The sequence below is a fragment of the Anolis carolinensis genome, chromosome 5 (genome assembly GCF_035594765.1).
Source record: "Anolis carolinensis isolate JA03-04 chromosome 5, rAnoCar3.1.pri, whole genome shotgun sequence".
Taxonomy (NCBI): domain Eukaryota; kingdom Metazoa; phylum Chordata; class Lepidosauria; order Squamata; family Dactyloidae; genus Anolis; species Anolis carolinensis.
This window is the reverse complement of record NC_085845.1, coordinates 170,571,193-170,591,254: the sequence shown is the minus strand read 5'-3', so window position 1 is coordinate 170,591,254 and position 20,062 is coordinate 170,571,193. Positions and strand designations below refer to the sequence as shown.

Genomic DNA, 20,062 nt, shown 5'->3' with positions numbered 1-20,062 from the left:
TTGTCACTGATCTTAAAGTAGCATTTGTAGAACAAAGAAATATCAAGAGGAGAGAAAATGAATCCGAGTTACACTTCATTGAGGTTTGCGGATTTTTTGTTGTGTTCTGTCAAATTATTTCCATCTTATGGAAACCCTAAGGCAAACCTATCACTGAGTTTTCTTTACAATACTTGTTTGCAAGAGAGTTACCATTGCCTTCTGAAGCTGAGAAAGTGTGACTTGCATACAGTCACCTGGTGGTTTTCCATGGTTAAGTGTAGACCCAGATCTATGACTCCTAGTCCGGTACTCAAACAACACCACACTGTCCTCTAGTTTTATGAACAACTGGTGTCAATAATGTAAATGTAACAGTCATTGTTACCTGCATTCTATATCATTTTGACCTAAGTACATTTTTTCCTGCCAGTCATGTTTGTATTCATTTTTCATACATGTTAATACAATGTTGGATAACACTTCATATATCTGATGAGGACTATGATCCATGAAAATACCTGCTATAATCTATTTGGCAATCTGTAACTTTCCACAGTATAATGCTTATTTAAATTCTGTTCCTTACCAGACCCCTTTCTTTGCGGAATGATTATTAAAGAAGTTAGTAGTGTAGTCTGGTATATTAGTGGAACATAAAAAGTTGTTTTGGCAAGTAGTCTTCATATTTATAATTCCTTTAAAAACTTTCAACAATAATGGAAGATCAAAGGAAGACTGCCTGATAATAAAAAAATTGAGGAACTGAACTATTTCTTTATATGGTGAGACCAACAGATCTTTATAGTTGAGCAGGAGTGTGCAGGTTCTAAATTTGCCTAAAATTTATTTAGCTAATATAAATATGCATATTTATATTTTGTTTCACAGATGAGTCTTGTATGGTTTGGTATGATTTTGCTAAACCTGTGCATTCACAGCTCCATTCTGATTACCTGCTGCACCTAGCTGAGGTCAAGGCTAGAAGCAAGAACCGAATCCGATCTATCCGGCATCTAGTACAAAATTTACGGCTAGTTAAATCTTCTGCAGAGATTGAGAGGATGAAAATTGCAGGCAAGGTGACAGCCCAGGTATGAGGCAATGCTGTCTTTTTCAGCAAGATGTCAGTATAAAAGCTACTGCCAAATGGGGAGTGAGATGAAAATTTTATTTGTTGGATTCTGGTGGGATCTTTCTCCAGACCTGTTCTGTTTTGTTTTGTTTTTAAGTTGGTCATACCGAGAAAATGTCATATCCCTACCTCATTTTATCAGAAAACATGTGCCATTGAGGACACAAGACATTCAGTGTAATCTCAGGTAGCTACCACAGTAAGTTTGGCCAATATGAATGAATGAACAAAAAGAATGAGTGGGTAAGGTGAAAGGAAACTAAGTATACTTAATACACTTTGCATTATTTAGCTTTAGAGACATATTTAATTTAGATCATAAAAATTAATTGGTTTTAGATCTGAAATTACCATTAAAGATATTTGATATGCAACAGTCATCAAGGGCAAAATTGGTTTCTGTCTGTAAGATTAATTTATGGACATTACTGCTGATATTTTAGGACAGGGGTCCCCAAACTAAGGCCCGGGGGCCAGATGCGGCCCATCGAAGCCATTTATCCGGCCCCCACAGCACAAGGGCCGAAGGGGGTTGGGCTAAATGATCCAAGGGGTCTCTTCATCTCTTACAACCCTATTATTATTATTATTATTATTATTATTATTATTATTATTATTATTAACATTGAGGCTGGGTGGCCATTTGTCAGGGGTGCTTTGCTTGTGCTTTTGGTGCACAAAGGCAGAAGGGGATTGGACTAAATGGCCCAAGGGGTCTCTTCCAACTCTTTTTGTTGTTGTTGTTGTTGTTGTTATTAATTATTGCTCGGTGGCCAACTATAGTCCGGCCCTCCAATGGTCTGAAGGATCGTGAACTGGCCCCCTGTTTAAAAAGTTTGGGGACTCCTGTTTTAGGACAAGATCAAACAGAAATTACATTTAGAAATAATCATATTTGGCAGCAATCTTTTTATAATGTGCATTCAAAATTTGGAGCTCATTACTAGTTTTTTCAACTGGGAATATTAAGTTTTGTCCAGAAATATAGACTTAATAATGTGTGATTCCTACAAATTGCAGATTTTCAGATTCATCATTTCCTACTTAGGGCAATTAACATTAATAAAAATAAGTCCCTTTGAAACTGATGCAAATGGACTAAAGATAAGTATCGAAAATCTACAGTGTTATTGACGTACAGCTCTTTATAAGTTTTTAAAAATTCACCATGCAAATTGTTGATAAAACTAAATTTGTTTAAATTTACAAAATGGATAAAAAAGCATCCTTCTGAATGTCAGCCTAGAAATAAGTTCTATTGAATTCAGGGGATCGTCTTTCCAGTGAATTTGTATAGGACTGCAGTATAAATATTCTGTTATTCCCAAAGTTTCATTGAGAACAATATTAATGTATAAAGTATTCTATATTTTACAAGCAGGAAACCTATGGCCCTTCAGGTGTTTTTGAATTCTGATTACCATTAAGTCCCAGCCATGATTAAGGATGCTGAGAGCTGTAGTTCAACTACATCTGGAGGACTACAGATTTTCTATCTGTGATACAGTAGAATCTTATCCTAGGCAAATGTGGAGCTTGTGAATTATAAAATTAACAAACATTCTGAGAATAGAGTAGTAAAAATAGTTATTGTATATCCTGCTGGAAATAATAATAATAATAATAATAATAATAATAATAATAATAATAATAATAATAATAATTTTATTCTTATATCCCGCCCCATCTCCCCGGAGGGACTCGGGGCGGCTTACATGGGGCCATGCCCAGACACGACAGCACAAATCAGATAAAACATTAAACTGAGCAGTAAAACTTCAACATGATTAAAAACAGTCATAAAAGTCAATATAGACATAAATAAGTTATTTAGAAAAAATACTTGAAGAATATTAAATATTTTAACTTAAGGTAGTTAGCATATAAGGAACCTTTTTAAATTATCTGTTTAATAGAAGTCTTTTCACTATGTTTTGACAGGCATTCGTAGAGACAATGTTTGCAAGCAAAGCTCCAGTGGATGAAGCATTTCTGTATGCTAAGGTATGTGCTTTGTTGGGTCATTGAAGAAGCATCACAGTCCTTCATTCAGTCCATTTTTACATTGCAATCTTATGCAAATTTACCTGAAAGTTTAGTTCTGCTGAATTCAGTAGGACATATTTCTAATTCAACATCTAAACCAACAGTGGGAAGTTCACAAAAGGCTTTGATAATGCCAGCAACAATTACACATCTTTTCTGAAATATTTTCCTTCCTTTTAAAGGAATAAAAGACATGAAGCTTCAGGAAAGGTTAGGGTGAAACCAGAAAGCTATTTAAAATGTTGGCATACGTTACTCAAAAAGTATTTAATCTCATAGCCATTGACACTTAAAACCAATAATAGGTATTCTTTCACATATTTTTATAAGTGTGGCCACAATCACCCTTACAAAAATGACGGTACAAAGATTTCTCTGTTACTCATTGCACTGACCTAGAATCCTTGCTTTCCTTTGTTAGGAACAAACTAAGGATCAGAATTTGCAATGGGGAGCTTGTTAATGGCATTAGGAGCGTCTCCAGACTGTCTATGTTTCTTTCATATAATTTAGGAAATCCTTTGATTGATTTGATGCTCTTAAGAATTCAATATCTGGCTATCAAAATAGACCAAAATCAAAAGCATTGTGCAGCAGTTTAACCAATGGAAGAATAGTCAGGGCCAAGAAGGAGAGGTTAAAAAAAGGGACTTAGCTTCTTAAAAATTATCACTGACATCTATGCACTTAACATTTGGCTGAAAAAGATCAGTAATCTCATGCTTTTGTTGTTTTATGTAAATCCGGACCCTTTGGGATTCTTCTGCTACACAGTCAATGTCCACATGTTTCTTCCAAGGAACTTAGAATGCCCTGAGGATACTTCATTTTTTATTTCACAGTCACTTTTGTAGTGGATTAAGGTGAGACTGGTCACTGAATAAAAATTTGAACTTACATCTCCCGAAGAGTCAAATCGGAACTTAATAAGCTTATTTTTTGGACTACAGCTCACACGAGCCAGTCTAGATAGGGGGTTTTGGGGTTATGATGCAAAAAATAATATTTCCAAATTCTGGAATTAGTTCAATACTGCATCTTCTGAAACCTGCTGATTTGTTGCTGTCATATGCATGGGCAAATGGGAGTTTTGTAATTCTGAACTAGAACTAATATATTTTCTCATTTTCAATTTGGTCATTACAGTTTGAATTTGAGTGCCGTGCGCGTGGTGCTGACATTTTAGCTTACCCTCCTGTGGTTGCAGGTGGCAACAGGTCCAATACTTTGCATTATGTGAAAAACAACCAACGCATTAAGGTATCCAAGTAGATTCCAATAATTCTGATTTTTTTTAGTTCCTATGTAGTGTTTGCTAGGCCACAAACATGGCTTTATTCCAAAAAGTGAGTGGCAGTTCCATTTATCTTTCCTTCTTGACAGTGTAAATGTGATATTTTATTCCAAAACTACTATTATTTAATAGATATTTCTGTTAAGATCTTTAATCTGCAATGTGAACTATCTGTTTGATAGTATTAAATGTTTCCAAATGATATCTGTGTGTATGTGTGTGTGTTTTTTTTTACTTATATCTAGTGCATCTACACTGTAGAATTAATGCAGTTTGATGCCATTTTAACTGTCATGTCTCCATACTGTGGATCCTGGGATTTGAAGTTTAGTGAGTCACCAGCACTTTGGCACAGAAGGCTAAAGACCTTGTAGAACTCCCATGACTGTACAGCATTTTGCCATAGCAGTGCCAAACTGCACTAATTCTACTGTATAGTTGTATTCCAAGTCTAAATGTGGGTGATATGAGACATAGTACACAAAACTGCATATCCAGTTTTAATACAGAGTGTCCACATATTATCGTTACAGTTTTAATTGTACAAGCAAACAATTGAAATTGTAAAGATCTGCTATGTGGTCGAGCCAAGAATGTATCACCTGTGGATATGGAGGCCTTACTCTGCTGCTTTTCTAGAAAGAAGAAAAATTAATTTCCAAGATTCTGTTATATTTTTTTACTTACACATTTTAAAACAGTCCTTCATCCTTCAAGATACTAGATTAGGTTAAAACAGTCCAACCTAATTAAAACTACAAAACGTGTTATTCCACCCCCGCCCCAAAAAGAAGTAAGAACAGCAAAACAAAACTGAAAGAGCAAGCTACAACTAAAAGCTGTAGCTTATTCTGCAGTTGGGATGCCATAACTGAGAACGCCTTCTCTTTTGTTGAATGTTCTTCCCAAAATCAGAGAACTTTTACTGATTTATCTTAAGTCTTAATAGGCTGATACTTTATTACAACTAAAGTTAACACAATCCTCTTTGTGGGGAGAAATAGGAAAATGTTTTTTCTGTAAATAAAAACTATGTGAACAATGCACATGTCGTACACACTCTCATCGATAAATGGTCCTAGTTCAACTTCGCTTGCCTCAGTTCATACGAATAGCAAACCGGGGCATAATATTGTATTGTGCTGTTGTTTCTTAAGAAAAGTGAATTTCCTAAGAAGTAGACATTCTGTTTTCTTCTTCATTTTCTTACAAAGAGACTGATGAATGTGGACACTTGATTCCAGTCAGTCTCCCAAATGGGTGATGCCTTTTAACAGGTGATTAACTAATACTGGGGAAAGAGAAGCTTTATGCTTACAGCAGGGATTTCCCCTATTCTCTTTAATTGGGGGAGGAGGGAATATAGGAATGATAATGAACAGCTGAAGCACACATGCACAGGGGACCCTCTCAGTGCAAGACAGCAGGTGTTCTGTTTCTTCGAAAGCAAGTTACTGGTGAACATTAGATCTTAAAACAATGTCTTTTATCTGTACTGGTCTCTCCTGTAACTTAGCGACTTTGTTCACAGCTGTTCTGAAATGGGTTGTAAGTTCTCCAGAACAACAGAGTCTTGTGTGTGTTTTCCATCTAGTTTAGCTAAACTATTCCAAGGATCACAGCCAGATTAAAAGTAATTTTACTGAAACACATGCCAAGGGATCCAGGTTAAAAGTAGAACTTCCAGAAGAATGAGTTTTGTTCTGTTGACCACTAAACATCATGCTAAAAAGGCTGGACTTGTAAATATCATAATTGAAGTTTTTATAATTTGTATTTTTATAATTGAGCGTTACAATACAAGAAATCTCAATCCTACCAAAATATCACACCTTGACCATTTATGTTATAGGAATTATTTAACATAAATTGTATAGCCTATATAGTAAACCTCCTTTACTATTTATGTCACTATGTGGAGACAACAGTTTTATCTCTAGACGCGATTGCTTCTAAAGGTGGTTCAGTAAATTGAAATCCACAAAAAACTCTCCGAATTTTAAAGTGGGTGAGCAACTGTGCAAAACTGTGGAGTACATTAGCCAGTCCTTTGGAGGTCGAACCTTGCCCTAGGAGACTGGGTGGGCATTTTCACCATGTTTTGGATGCCTATAGGCTGTTTGAGGCTCAAGAGAGGCATTTATTCACAAAAGGAAGTCAACAGAAGTCATTTCCTTTTCACTTTCTGTTTCTAAAAAGGCCTCTGCTTGTGCATATGCCTTTTGCCTCTTGACACATGGCATTTCTAATCCTCTGAATGATTGCTATTTAAAACTGGTTCAGAGACTAAAAAATGGAAAAAGCCATAATTAAAGCACACATTAACAGATGGAAAATTAGAAAGGTGATAACTATTACTGGACCATCTTGTTGCCCCATATCCTCCATCATACATCTGCAGGTGTGTACTTGAATGACAGATATTTCATAGGCGTTAAAATGGGTTAAAGTGAAGACATTACCTCAAGAACTGGTAATATTTCAGGATTGAGAATCCATAATTTCATTTTACTATGAGTACTTACAGAAAGAAAGTATTGGCTCGTGCTCTATCCTTTTCCAAGAAAGAGTGGGCTACAGCTGAAAAAATTCAGCTTCAAGCTGTGCAAGCCACTATCAGATGAAAACCTGCAGGTAGTCCATTTCATTTGCAAACATAGGTTCAATATTGGTTGTTTTTTAAATCTGTTTTATATTTCTGTTTGAATGAATAGTTTTGAATACCATAGAGCTGCATTTTTATTGTGTTTTAGGATGGAGAAATGGTTTTACTGGATGGGGGATGTGAGTTGTCCTGTTATGTAAGCGATATCACCCGCACTTGGCCCATCAATGGCAGGTAGGTTCTCTTTCAATCACAAGTTTCCAATGGGCCATAATTCACTCCCTCTTAAGCACTTAAGGGGATAGAGGAAACTGGAGTTGAAATCTAGGCATAATTCCAGTAACTGATTAATTTGCGTTCCTTCAAAGTGCCTGTGTTTTGTTTTCTTCATTTTTATTACAGATTTTTTGTGTTTAACAAGATTTCTGTCTCATTTTCAAAGGAAAAGTGGAGGAATGGGAAATGGAGAAAAATATGATATATATGGGTTATAGAGTTTTGTTAGTAAATTAAATCTATACAGAAGTCTATTGTATCGTGGAGGATGTAGAAGTTCAGTAATGATTTTTCACAAAAAAAGGATAAAACCAGTTGGTAATGAGTACTATATAGCAAGTATATTTTCTCAATACTTCTGAATGACCTTCCCGGAGGGGTACCAGGATAGTGCAGGGTTTATTTCAGGAGGACTTATTTCAGGAGGGTGAGGTTTGCTGCTCAAAATGCCTTCCCGAAAGGCCTCTTGTTATAACACTGGTTCAGGACTGTGTGTCTCCCTGTTTATATAGTTTATGAAGGAAAGCTATTTCTGGATGAAGGTGTAATCTCTGATGAGATCTTTTAAAGCTTTCATGCTGCGCACTAGTTTTTTCAAGAGACGGGTGGTCTTTTCCATCATTTATCTATTGTGGAATTGCCACCATACTTCAAAATCAATTCTTTATACATTAGGATTAGTTTTTATTACTATAAACATTAAGCAACAGTAAACGCATCCATGAACTTTCCATTTACAGTATGATGAGTATCACTAAAGACCAAACGTCGAGTATCTTAGAGTTTTGAACCACATATGTGTATACTTTCCAATAATGTCATATCCCCTCAAACATTTTGGACTAAGACCCTTAGTCATTTTGGCCAGTTGTTAAGAGTAAGGCAACTTTTATTCATAATTTTAAGGGTCCCTTTCATGGCCAAGACAGAGCAAGACTTAGAATCATAGAGTTGGAAGACACCACAAGGGCCACCCAGGAACATTTAATTAAAGCCTCCCCCCCCCCCCCCCCGACAGATGGCCATCCATCCGTCCCGAGAAGGAGACTCCACCACACCCCAAGCCAGCATATTCCACTGCCAAACAGTTCTTACCATCAGGATGTTCTTGAAAGATGGAGAGGACCAGATAAAAGGCCATTCAGTATCTACTATTTGTCTGAACATGATTCATTCTTTCACTCATTCATTTCACGATACTTCTGAGACTCATTCTCCTTACAAATATTTTCATCCTCCTTCCTGATACACAGGAATAAAGATTTTCACATATTTCACATGAAATTGCTTAGTGTTGTAGTGATCCAGAACTAAACTGCTCATCTGGAAATAATGTATCTTTGCTTACAGAAGGCTAGCATTTCAAAGGGGTTTTCTCCCTCTGTTGTCTTCTTAATGTACTGAGTTTGGATGTGTAAGGATTGGCATAGGAGGAAGTCCAAAGAGCCAATCTTTCACTTGTATTCTGAAGTATTCTGAAGCGGAACAGTCCCAGAGAGCTATTTTATGTGATTATTTTGAAAAAGTAGCATGATCCATAATGGAGAAATTTTCATCTTCTAAGCCATGCCTTAAGTGATTTCTGTTGGCCTCTCATTCTCAGGTTCACCAGTCCCCAAGCAGAGCTGTACCAGGCTGTATTGGAAATACAGAAGTCTTGCCTGAGGCTTTGCTCTCCTGGTGTGAGTCTAGAGAACATTTACAGTCTCATGCTGACCCTCATTGGACAAAAGCTAAAAGATTTGGGGGTCCTGCAAAAAAGCACAAGTGAGAACCACCTCTTCAAGGTACTTGGCCTTCTTATATTACAATCTGTCAATTCCGCTGCTTTTCTCCACTGGAGAAAAACATATTGAAGAAACACTTAAAATTAAAACCAGCTTTACACTGACAAATTTCTGTTGAGATAGTTGCCTATGAACGTTCTGGTACTATAGCCAGTCCAAGAAGGATGTTTTCTGTAAAAATAAAGGCTTGCACTAAGTGCAACTTTCATCCAGCAGATGGCAGAACATTCAGATCGTTCAAGGCACGCAATTGTTTGATTCTTGACAAGTGTCATTTGAGTGGGGTGGAGATAGGAGGTGGCACCGTTTTAACTTGTCACTGAGAGCATTAAGCAGAATTGCTAGACTGGGGGAGGGAAATGCCTAATTTTGTGATAGTGGTGAGAATTATGAAAGGCATTTTTACACAGAGTATTTTGTTCTCATGAAAACTGAAAAACTACCTCTACTGAAAGTGTCTGTCAATGAATCATTTTGATTCTGCTTAGCTTAAAGAGGCCTTGCTTTGTTCTCTGATGGACAGATAGAAGCACAAATAATATTTCAGCAAATGTTATTTCCATCTTTTTATCACCGTTTCCTGTAAGGGTAAACAAGATCAGAATCCAGGCTCAAACAAACCTTCTCATCTTAAAGTAAATGATAGGATTCTCTGTTTAAGAAAAGAAGAGCCTAAGATTTATATTTGCACAAAACTGTATTTTCAGAAATCAGTCACTTCATGTCCATAAAATTTATGCTCAATGTAGTTCGCTCTTCAATAAGATGCTTTGTTATAAACATCTGAAGGACAGAATAATGTGAGTGATACTTAAAATGTTCAGGGATAGGGAAAAAAACTAGGAAAGGAACAGCTCTTAAATGAAGTCTGCATCTACAGCAAGTTTCACATATGTATTAGTGAAAAACTTGTACTGTGTGGCGTTTCATTTCTGAAATAAAAAACACTGGTCATTTTGATGGCTGTACTATTATATTCTCATGCTAAATTTCCAGTTAACTTCAAATGATATTTGATACTAATGTGATTTCAGTGTGTAAGACAGCCTAGTTTGTAAAGATCTGAATAATTCTTGACTCCCACTATTTACCCGTGAATAGAAAAAGCACATAGACCATATATCTGTAAATAGGGATGGGTGGTTTATTTTAAATAATACAAGTAGTCCCCAAGTTAAAAACAAGATAGATTCTGTAGGTTTGTTCTTAAGTTGAATTTATGTATAAGTTGGAACAGGTGCATTTTTAAGTATAACTCCAGCCTATCTATCTATCTATCTGTCTATCTATCTATCTATCTATCCATCCATCTATTGCTTTGGATAGCATAGGGAAGGGTTAAAACCCCTGTGGAGTTTGTTTTGCTGTTTGTGCTCCTGTTCAGAAGATTTTACCTCACTTTTTGTAACTGTGACAGTTGGATTTTGAAAATTTTATGGAAACAAGGATTGGTGATAAAGTTTCAGTAGAGACTCTTCTTCCCCATGATAACTCTTACAGGAGTGAATTTCCCTTCCTAGGGGTAGATTTCTCTCACTTCCTGTTGTCTCACTCTTGTTCTTAATTATGAGTTGTTTGTAAGTTGGCTGTTTGTAACTCAGGGACTGTCTGTATAATATTATTTCAAGTATATCAAATGCAGTATGAGCCCATAGCGTTGAATCAGCGTTGGAGGAGAATATGGTCTTCTAAATAATTTTATAGGAACTAGTCATGCAGAGCCAGTTGTCAGTCCTAAGTTGTTGCTAGCAGGAAGGAGAAACAAGCTCTGGCCAAGATAGTAAGATGGGCTATGTCCTCTGATGATGGTGCACAAAGTAGTAATAGAAGGAACACTTTTGAAAGAATGCTAAAAAAGCAGCTCAATTCCCAGATGTTACTAGTGTTACAGAGTGGGCACTGATATATTTTGAAAAATCTGAATCACTCAAGACTTGAAAAGTATGTTTATAAAGTATAAATCAAAGATATAGCCATGTGTGTCTGATTCGGTGTGCAAAAGAATATTGAAACATTTTCGAGACTGAGAGATTTTTGTAGCATAAGCTTTCATAGACTGAGACCACTCCATCAGATGTAAAGTATTAAAGTAGTATGGAGTATAAGGCAGAAATGTTGGTGTATAATACTAAGTCCATAAGCACTGGACAGTTCCAGGTAGGAGGTCAACCTCATTATAAACAAGCCAATAAGCCTAAGAAAGAATGTAAACAAATTGCCAGCTTATAACCAACCCACTGTAAGGGTTATTAATGCAACATTAAATGTTACTGGTTGATGCAATCTGATGGAAGGCAATCAACAACCACTAGTCATCAAGTATTAGGTCATAGAGCAAAGACAAGTAAAGAGCTTTGGTCCGATTGAAAATATTATTTACATAAGCCCGTACAAATAATATACCATGAGGCCAGCATCAAATTCTCTTTTATCTGACAACTGCAAGAAAGGATTAAACTATATACTTAGTAAGATACAACATTATTGGGTCTAGCAGTTGTAAATTACACAATTCAGCTTTCCCGATACCAATCTATCTTGAAATTCTACTTAGAAAATGACGGCAATCCCTTTATGATATATCCAGGGAAAATGACCACTGTTTTCAGTTGTTGAGAACCTGCCTGAGAAGATTAGTAGTGTTTCTAGCATGAGGAGAAGGGTTCCAAGGATGATAATATATTATATTCTAAACAAAACTGGAGGTTGGAGGTCTGATTTGAAAGCAATAGTAAGCATTTATCAGAAAATCCACGTATACATACTAAATCAGGGGTCCCTAAACTTTTTAAACTGGGGGCCAGTTCACGGTCCCTCAGACAGTTGAAGGGCTACACTATAGTTTGTTTGTTTTTAAAAACTATGAACAATTTCCCATGCACACTGCACATATCTTATTTTGAAGTAAAAAAACAAAACGGGAACAAATACAGTCTCAATGTTAATAATAATCATAATCATGATAAAAATAATAAAGAGGGTTGGAAGAGACCCCTTGGGCCATTTAGTCCAACCCCTTTCTACCTTTGTGCACCAAAAACACATGCAAAGCACCCCTGACAGATGGCCACTGAGTCTCAATGTTGTTAATAATAATAATAATAATAATAATAATAATAATAATAATAATAATAATAATTTTATTATTATTATTATTATTATTATTATTATTATTATTATTATTATTATTATTATTATTATTATCAACCGTCCGGTGGTGATGGGCACATTGGGTGCCGTGCCAAAAGATCTCAGCTGGCATTTGGAAACAATAGACATTGACAAAATCATGATCTGCCAACTGCAAAAGGCCACCCTACTGGGATCTGCACGCATCATCCGAAAATACATCACACAGTCCTAGACACTTGTGTTCAACTTGTGATTTTGTGATACGAAATCCAGCATATCTATCTTGTTTGCTGTGTCATAATAAAATAATAATAATAAATCACACAGTCCTAAATGCTTGGGAAGTTTTCAACTTGTGATTTTGTGATAGGAAATCCAGTATATATATCTCGTTTGCTGTGTTATGCTGTGTCCTTCTGTCAATAATAATAATAATAATAATAATAATAATAATAATAAGGGTTGGAAGAGCCATTTAGTCCAACTCCCTTCTGCCTTTGTGCACCAAAAGCACTAGCAAAGCACCCCTTAATAATTAATAATTAATTAAATAATAATAAAAATACCATTATAAACAAGCAAATAGGAGGAGGGAGCCGCCACCGTGAGGGCCGGATAAATGGCTTCAATGGGCCACATGTGGGCCCCGAGCCTTAGTTTGGGGACCCCTGTACTAAATAGAAGCTGTTTTTCTGGATGTCAAAGCTATATACCCACTAATCAGTCTATGTTTCCAGATGCTCACATTTGAATTTAATAAAGACCACATTGTAACAATAAATTCCTTGGGTTTTCATTTAATACATAACACTATAAAAGTGATGTCGATACAAACTGCTCTAGTCATATGCAAGCAAAGCCAAGTTATTATCTGTGTCCATCCTCTTTAGGGTGTCAAACTATGCTTAAGAAGTCATCTTCTCAATAAATGTTTACTTTAGCAGCATGTTATTTCATTGCTTTTAGGCTGTTCGTAAATACTGCCCCCATCATGTAGGGCATTATCTGGGAATGGATGTTCATGACACACCAGATGTATCCAGATCAATTCCCCTCCAACCAGGCATGGTGATCACCATTGAACCAGGTAAAACAGTGCTTTATTAACAGTTCTAGAAGTAAAAATGTATATGTGTATTCACATGTTTGCAGAATTGTTCCGCAGTTGTCAGTTGTCATCTTCAGCTTGAATGTTTTTAAAACATGTTTGAAACTGTTACAGCTATAAAACTAGAAAAGATGTTGGTAAAAAAATTGGATAGGATGAGGGCTGACCAAAAGTTCAGTGTTGCTGGGGAACAGAGGCCACATGATAGCTTTCACTAAGTTCTCTTAAGGAAATAAATTCTATAGCTTTTTCCTCTTGTTGAACTATGATTGAGAAGAACTACATGTTTCATGAAAGAGCTGGTAAATTTATAGCTATCCAGAAATGTGTTTATTTGTTGTGGATAGAATTGATAGGAGTTGGGAGGCCAACATCTGGAAGATCACAGATTCCCCGACTCCTGTTGTACAATATGGAAATTTTTGATGTACGTAATAAACATCTCCTTATTCCCCAGGAAGCTTCAGTGTTGGTGTAATTCAGTATTATGATGATGTGCTTGGGATCAGTATATAAGCCTCTTTCAGTTTGGTTCTTAATGTGCCATAATACAGACAGAAATCTCTCATTCATCGCATTCCAGAATGTACATTGGGGTAATATCTTTATTACAGTAGTCAGAAGAGCAGAAAAAGTGTGCAGGCTTTTAAGATTGACATATCTCTTCATCAAGGAAGATGTTTCAAATATGGAATAGGTAGATATAGGGGAGAGAGGTATACAATTACTTAATGTTGAAGTCATGTTGTCTGTATGGTGCCCTAAGAGAAAACAGAGGATGAAGAGTTTGCAGACTTTTGAGTGAGTCTCTGTCAAATGCTCTGAGGGTTTTAGGTTTTTTTTGGATTAATCTATTGCCACAAGGGAAGAAGGATAAAAAGTTTGATACTGTTTTTGAAAATATAAATCAAGCTGTACACACAAAAGTATCTTCATCCTGGATGAAGCACCCATGCTCCATTTTCAGTGGAATACACAAACTGAACAGTTTTTATATGAACAAGAATGGAGATAATTTGGGATGATGGAAGAGATCGTTCCTGCAGTGACCAATACTTAAAGACACTGTCTTCAAGTAACAATGGGTAACTTTGTCTTGGTTTTTAAGTTCTTTTATGTATTATGACAAGAAAAGATTTGCTGCTGCTACTTCTTCATTCTTGTAAAAGTACAACACATTACTCATATCTCATGGAACAAAAAAATAACTATCCTAGTTTAATATCTGCAGCAGCACTACACTGCTGTGATAGTGAGTTAGCAGTGGCATGGGCTAAGGCGAAGCCTTGAAGGAATGTGGTTGACGATCAAAAGAAAGCTGAGAAATAAACAACCACAGCAGCCAATGGAAGATATCTTTCCATTTCATTCTTGTAGAGGAAAATGTATAAAGTGAGACTAAACATTGAAAAATTCTTCCTGTTGTATGATGTCTGTGTCTGTCCCCTTACGGTGTTTAGGTTGCAGTAAACATGATGACTAATTGTTCTCCTTTCTGACTAAAGTGTATTAAAATAATAATGAGGTTTTATTACGTACATTAATTATTCTCAAAGTATAGCATGCACCTGCAGAAACATACACAGCTATCTATTTGCAATCCATCTCCTCCTTTGTTCCAACTAATGCAATACAACAGGATGTTTCCTTTTATTGCACTGGTACTGGAAACAGTGGGAAAATTGTGTTTTTCACTAGCTCCTAGAATCTGTTCATTGCTATTGGCCCTTTTAACATCCCTTCTTGATTTTCATAATTTCCCTCAGAGTTGAAGATTAGTTGGGGGGGTTTTAGTTAAAATCAGAGAGAAATGTTTGGACTTGAAAGCTTTTCTAGATAGAGAGTTCATAGCTCTATCAAAAAATGCTGTCCTTATTCCATCTTTTCCTCTTTATCAGAGTATCAGATATCAGGAAATAAAAAAGGTGATAGGAAAAGTGGAAAAGCATGATAAATCATTGCACCCTCTGTAAAATCCCATGAATGAAGCACAAGAATTGCACTGTAAATGCCTTGTCTGGAAATACACTAAGCCTTTAATTATTGTTATGTTTCTAAATAGTGTTCTGGCATATTGCACATGCTGCATAATTTGCAAAACAAGAGCTTTAGTTTTTGATCACCAACTTGATTTCCAGGCATCTACATTCCTGAAGATGATGTAAATGCTCCTGAAAGATTCCGTGGCATTGGTATACGTATAGAAGACGATGTTGTAGTAACAGAGAATACATCACTAATCCTTTCTGCAGACTGCCCAAAGGAAATCTATGACATTGAGCAGGTCTGTGGTTGCAGCCCTTAACTACTCTTCACTACCTTTTACACTTTGCTCAAGTAAAACTCAGGAAATATACTCTTTTAGGTATAATCTAGTCATGTGCTGTCATTATAGTTCAGTTTTAAGAATGCTAGTAGAATTTCTATTGAAAACCTTTTTGTGGAAATGTGTGCAAATATTTTGGGAAACCAAAAGTGTGCTATTGAAGTGAATGAAATATATTTTGATATTTGACAGGTATTCTGGCTTCATGCTAATGGAAAAGAATTCAGATATAGAAACTGGATTCCACACCACTCTCTGAACTATTTTTGCTCTTCTGTAATACTTTAATGATATTTCTGTTACATACACTAATATCTTGAATTGCGGTTCATTTATTTATTATAAAGAAAGTGGCGGCTAAATTTTAGTGTTCACATAGATGACCCTACATTTTAATTTCAAGAGACTAAAAGTATTTTCTCTTTCATCTTTTCTACTTTTTTTCAACTATATCAGTGCTAGCATTCTGGCTGAGCAATAGAAGCCATAGAGAGTCAAGAGAAGGTTGATTCTTTCAAAAATACAAAACAGAGCCTTTAGTATTTGGATATATACAGATGTTAAAATGAATCCTTTTAAAGCAGTGAACAGCCTGATCCTAGGCAGAATTAGCTGCCTCAAGCCCATCAACCATAAAAAGTTAAGGACATCTACATCTCCACAGAACTGAATCTTTATATTACTCAACAACAGGCAGGTCAATGGTCATTTTTAGATGTGCAAGATCTTCTGATACATGTACTTACTACATTCAGGATGCTTGCTTCTGGGTTTGGAATACTTTCACTTTACATTTTTGAACTTGTAACTTTTATTTAATGCCTTAAAGAGAAACTGAAAATGAAATGAAACAGGGACATTTTAGGACTCTTTTTAACCTCACATTTTATATTATTGTAGGTGCCCTGAAACAAAATTTGTTCACTCTGTCAGTGTAATATATCAACAGAGGACAAAAGTAAATATAGAAAGCAGGGAAGTCAGCTATTTTTCTGCAAGTAAAAGCCCAAAAATAAATAACAGGAACTAACTAAATTAAAGTAAAGCTTGATACTGTTTTAGTTAGCTCAAGCGAAATCTTTTATCACAGAAATCTTGTAAAGGAGTAAATGTTACAAAACTAACCAACAATCAGACTTTGTCTGAAAAGCACTTTCTGGTTCTCTGAATGAAAGGTATTATATTTATACAGAATAATATTATATATTTATATATAATATCCAAATATATTTTTCTTCTAGGAACCCTATCAGTAATAGCATCCTTTAGAAATAGCATTAAAATTCAAGTTAACAGCATTTCTGATTTGGGAGGCCTTTGTTCATCACTGAGTATCTTCTTGTCATATCATCCTTGAAACGATCACTGCGTATATGTACAGAAATGTAGTATTTTAAAGGAATGTAAGTAGATAGATATAAGCATTCATTCCTATAAAAAGAAAAGCAATGAAGACATAAGAAGTACAATTCGGAGCTGTTTCTTTATAAGTCGAAGATGTAGAAGATACACCCAAAGGTGATGTAGATAGCTATGCCACTCTTGGGTGATCTATGTAGCTCTATGTCAGCCCAATGTTAGGTTGCCCTTTCTTAATTAAAAGCAGCACATATTCTTTCTGCCACAATTCAACATTTGTCTGCGGATAGATACAACTTTAATTTATTACTGGCCTTTAGAGCTGGAAAACAGAACAGGAAAGGAGAGCCTTACTCCACTGACAGCTAACTCTATTGGTAGTGAACTTATTGGACTTTAAGGTTTCTTGGCTGCATATCTTCTTACCCTTTTGGTATAAGTCACCTGAAGGAGGACATTGGCCACAAAGTATTTATACTTTTGGGGATAACTGAGTTAGTACAATATACTAGAAGCTTTTATAGAAGGCATAGCTCTCCAGTATAAAGAGGTGAGAAAATATAAATACTTAACAAGGACAAAATCATTTCAACCGGGATAGAGAAGGATATAATAAAATTAAGTTCGTCTTTTTTCATTCCCAATATTAGTTACATTTTGTTACAAGTGCAGATATACAAGTATTTTGTCTGTTGGTTTACAAACTAGAAAATGGAGAGTTTTATTTTATTTGATTCTCTTAACTTTGTAATATTGGATTTTTTACACAAAGCCTTGTTTGTGAGTCCAGAGTTATTTTCTGTGGCCTAAATCTAAATAGTCCTTCAAATTAGTGAGTACACTCATTGAATGAACAGAAACACAGTCAAAATGATATTTAAGTAGGGTCAATTGATTCAGTGGCTTTACTGTTTGAGATTAAGTTTAGATTTAGACTGACCTGAGGAAGCATTTTTCAAAATAGAAAAAGCAAAAAAATGTTTGACAAAACTAAACATCCCATTGGACATCTGCAGTGTTCATCTCATCATTAGAAGAGCAGAACGGGACAGTGTACAGTTCAAGATAGTCCTGGTATGTTTTGTATCTAACATTTGTGAAACATATGCATCTGATTTACACATTGTTACTTTCCCCTTAAGTCCTATCTGCTGTTGCAGAGCAAGTATGAACTGTGAATAAACAGGTTGTTTTCATATCAGTTTTATGTCTTTCTGTGTGCGTGCACCTCCAAGATGCCACCATTTTGCTTCTCACATGAAGAAAAGGAAGCTACAAAGACTCCATTTGTGAATTTAAAACATCAACAAAGCATACAAAGAATTGCAGCCGAAATCCTGTGTAATGTGGCTGGCTTTGTGAACCTCTTGCTCTGTTTTGTTATTTTTCACTGCCCTCATTTGCCCTTCTGCCTGGAATATTAACTAATTTGCTGTAGTAACGTATGATATCTAGACATGGTAGACATTTACATTGATTATTGATCTGGAAAGGCCTTTTTAATCTTCTGTGTATCTTTACTCTCGAGTTTCCAAATCCCTATTTATAGTGATTTATTTCTTTTAAGTTGTTTTTATCCTGCCTTTCAAGGTAAGTTTCTTCAAGGTAGCTAACATATAACCAATATGAAAAGAGAGAGAGATCAATTTCAAAATTGCTATCTGGTGCTCTAACATCACATCTTGCTGTTATGGCCAGAAGGACCACATCAGATGCAGCAAGTTACTATCCAATACATTTCCAGTCAGAAATCTCACTTAATTTAATAGAACCAATTCACAAGTAAATGCATAGATTTGCAGCCTAATCTGTAAATATATTTGTGAACTGTTCCACATTTGAAATGCAACTTGAGAAGAAAGTGCATGGGGAAATTGAATTGAAAAGCAACAAGAAGAAGAAAATGTTAAATCAAAATCACTGTTTTAAAAGCTTATGAAGACTGATTTTAAAAAATCAATTAAGGTTTCTGTTTTCCTGCCATTAAGCAGACCAGAATGCCTATATGCTAAAACTTGGATAATATTTTTAAACATTTTATTTCTTAGCCAAAAGGCCGAGAAGCGATTTTATTTTAAACATTTTATTTCAAAAGGTTTTTAAGGTACACTTTTAAAAAAAATAGACTACTGGCATTTCTTGCTTTTGAAACAGATCTTGCATAGAAAGGAAGAATCATATTATGCATTCAGTCTTTGTGATAACATGCTGATGAAGCATGGATGAAGTCAACCATGAAGGCCCATATTGAGAGGAAAAAATCCATTGAGTTCAATGGAAACTTAATTTTTAAGTGAGCTATGTAGCATCAACACCTCTGGTTAGTAGGTCAAGTCTGTAAAATAAACATGTCTTTTTTATTGTCCAGTGCTAACAGCACAGTAAGTGTGTTATTGTGCTTACCTATGACCGATGTCTCCAGTTCCACCTTCCCTCCATGGAACCTCTCTATACCACTTCAATGTTCACACTTCCAGCTTTTATGTTAGTTGTAAGCGCTGGGAAAACGTTGACTGAAAGGCAGTCCCTGAGTTACAAATGACTCATAGGTAAGAACAGTAGTGAGACAACAGAAGTGAAAGAAATCTACCACTCGGAAGGGAAATTCACTGGAAGAATTATCATGGAGAAAAGATGTCTCCACTGAAGCTTTCCCATCAGTCGTTGCTTCCACAAAAAGCCAATTTTTTCAAAATCCAATTATCACAGGGACAGAAAGTGAGGTGAAATCCTCAGAACAGGGACACAGACAACAAAACAAACACCACAGGGGTGTTAACCCTTCCCTACGTTATCTAAAGCTAATTGTGTGTGTGTGTGTGTGTGCGTGTACAGAGAGAGAGAGGGGAGATATAGATATATACACGCACACAAAGGCAGAAGTCCACTTGAAAACTTAAGAACAAACCTACAGAACCTATCTTGTTCGTAACTTGGGGACTACCTATATTTGAAAGTTTGTTATTTCCACAAACAGTAAACATCAGTCTTGTTTTTCCTTAGGTTTAAAGCTCT

The 20,062-nt window shown here is 35.8% G+C and overlaps 1 protein-coding gene across 1 annotated transcript in view; it reads left to right on the top strand.

Annotated features, from left to right (window-relative positions):
• The window catches only part of xpnpep3 (X-prolyl aminopeptidase 3), a 30,765-nt gene extending 12,524 nt beyond the window's left edge, over window positions 1-18,241 (top strand). The window contains exons 4-10 of the mRNA XM_003221022.4: window positions 871-1,073; window positions 3,056-3,118; window positions 4,307-4,420; window positions 7,208-7,293; window positions 8,939-9,122; window positions 13,221-13,341; window positions 15,501-18,241. Of these exons, the coding sequence (XP_003221070.2) occupies window positions 871-1,073; window positions 3,056-3,118; window positions 4,307-4,420; window positions 7,208-7,293; window positions 8,939-9,122; window positions 13,221-13,341; window positions 15,501-15,667 (938 nt within the window). The 3' untranslated portion in view covers window positions 15,668-18,241. The remainder of the gene's footprint in view (window positions 1-870; window positions 1,074-3,055; window positions 3,119-4,306; window positions 4,421-7,207; window positions 7,294-8,938; window positions 9,123-13,220; window positions 13,342-15,500) is intronic.
• Window positions 18,242-20,062: the final 1,821 nt, after the last annotated feature.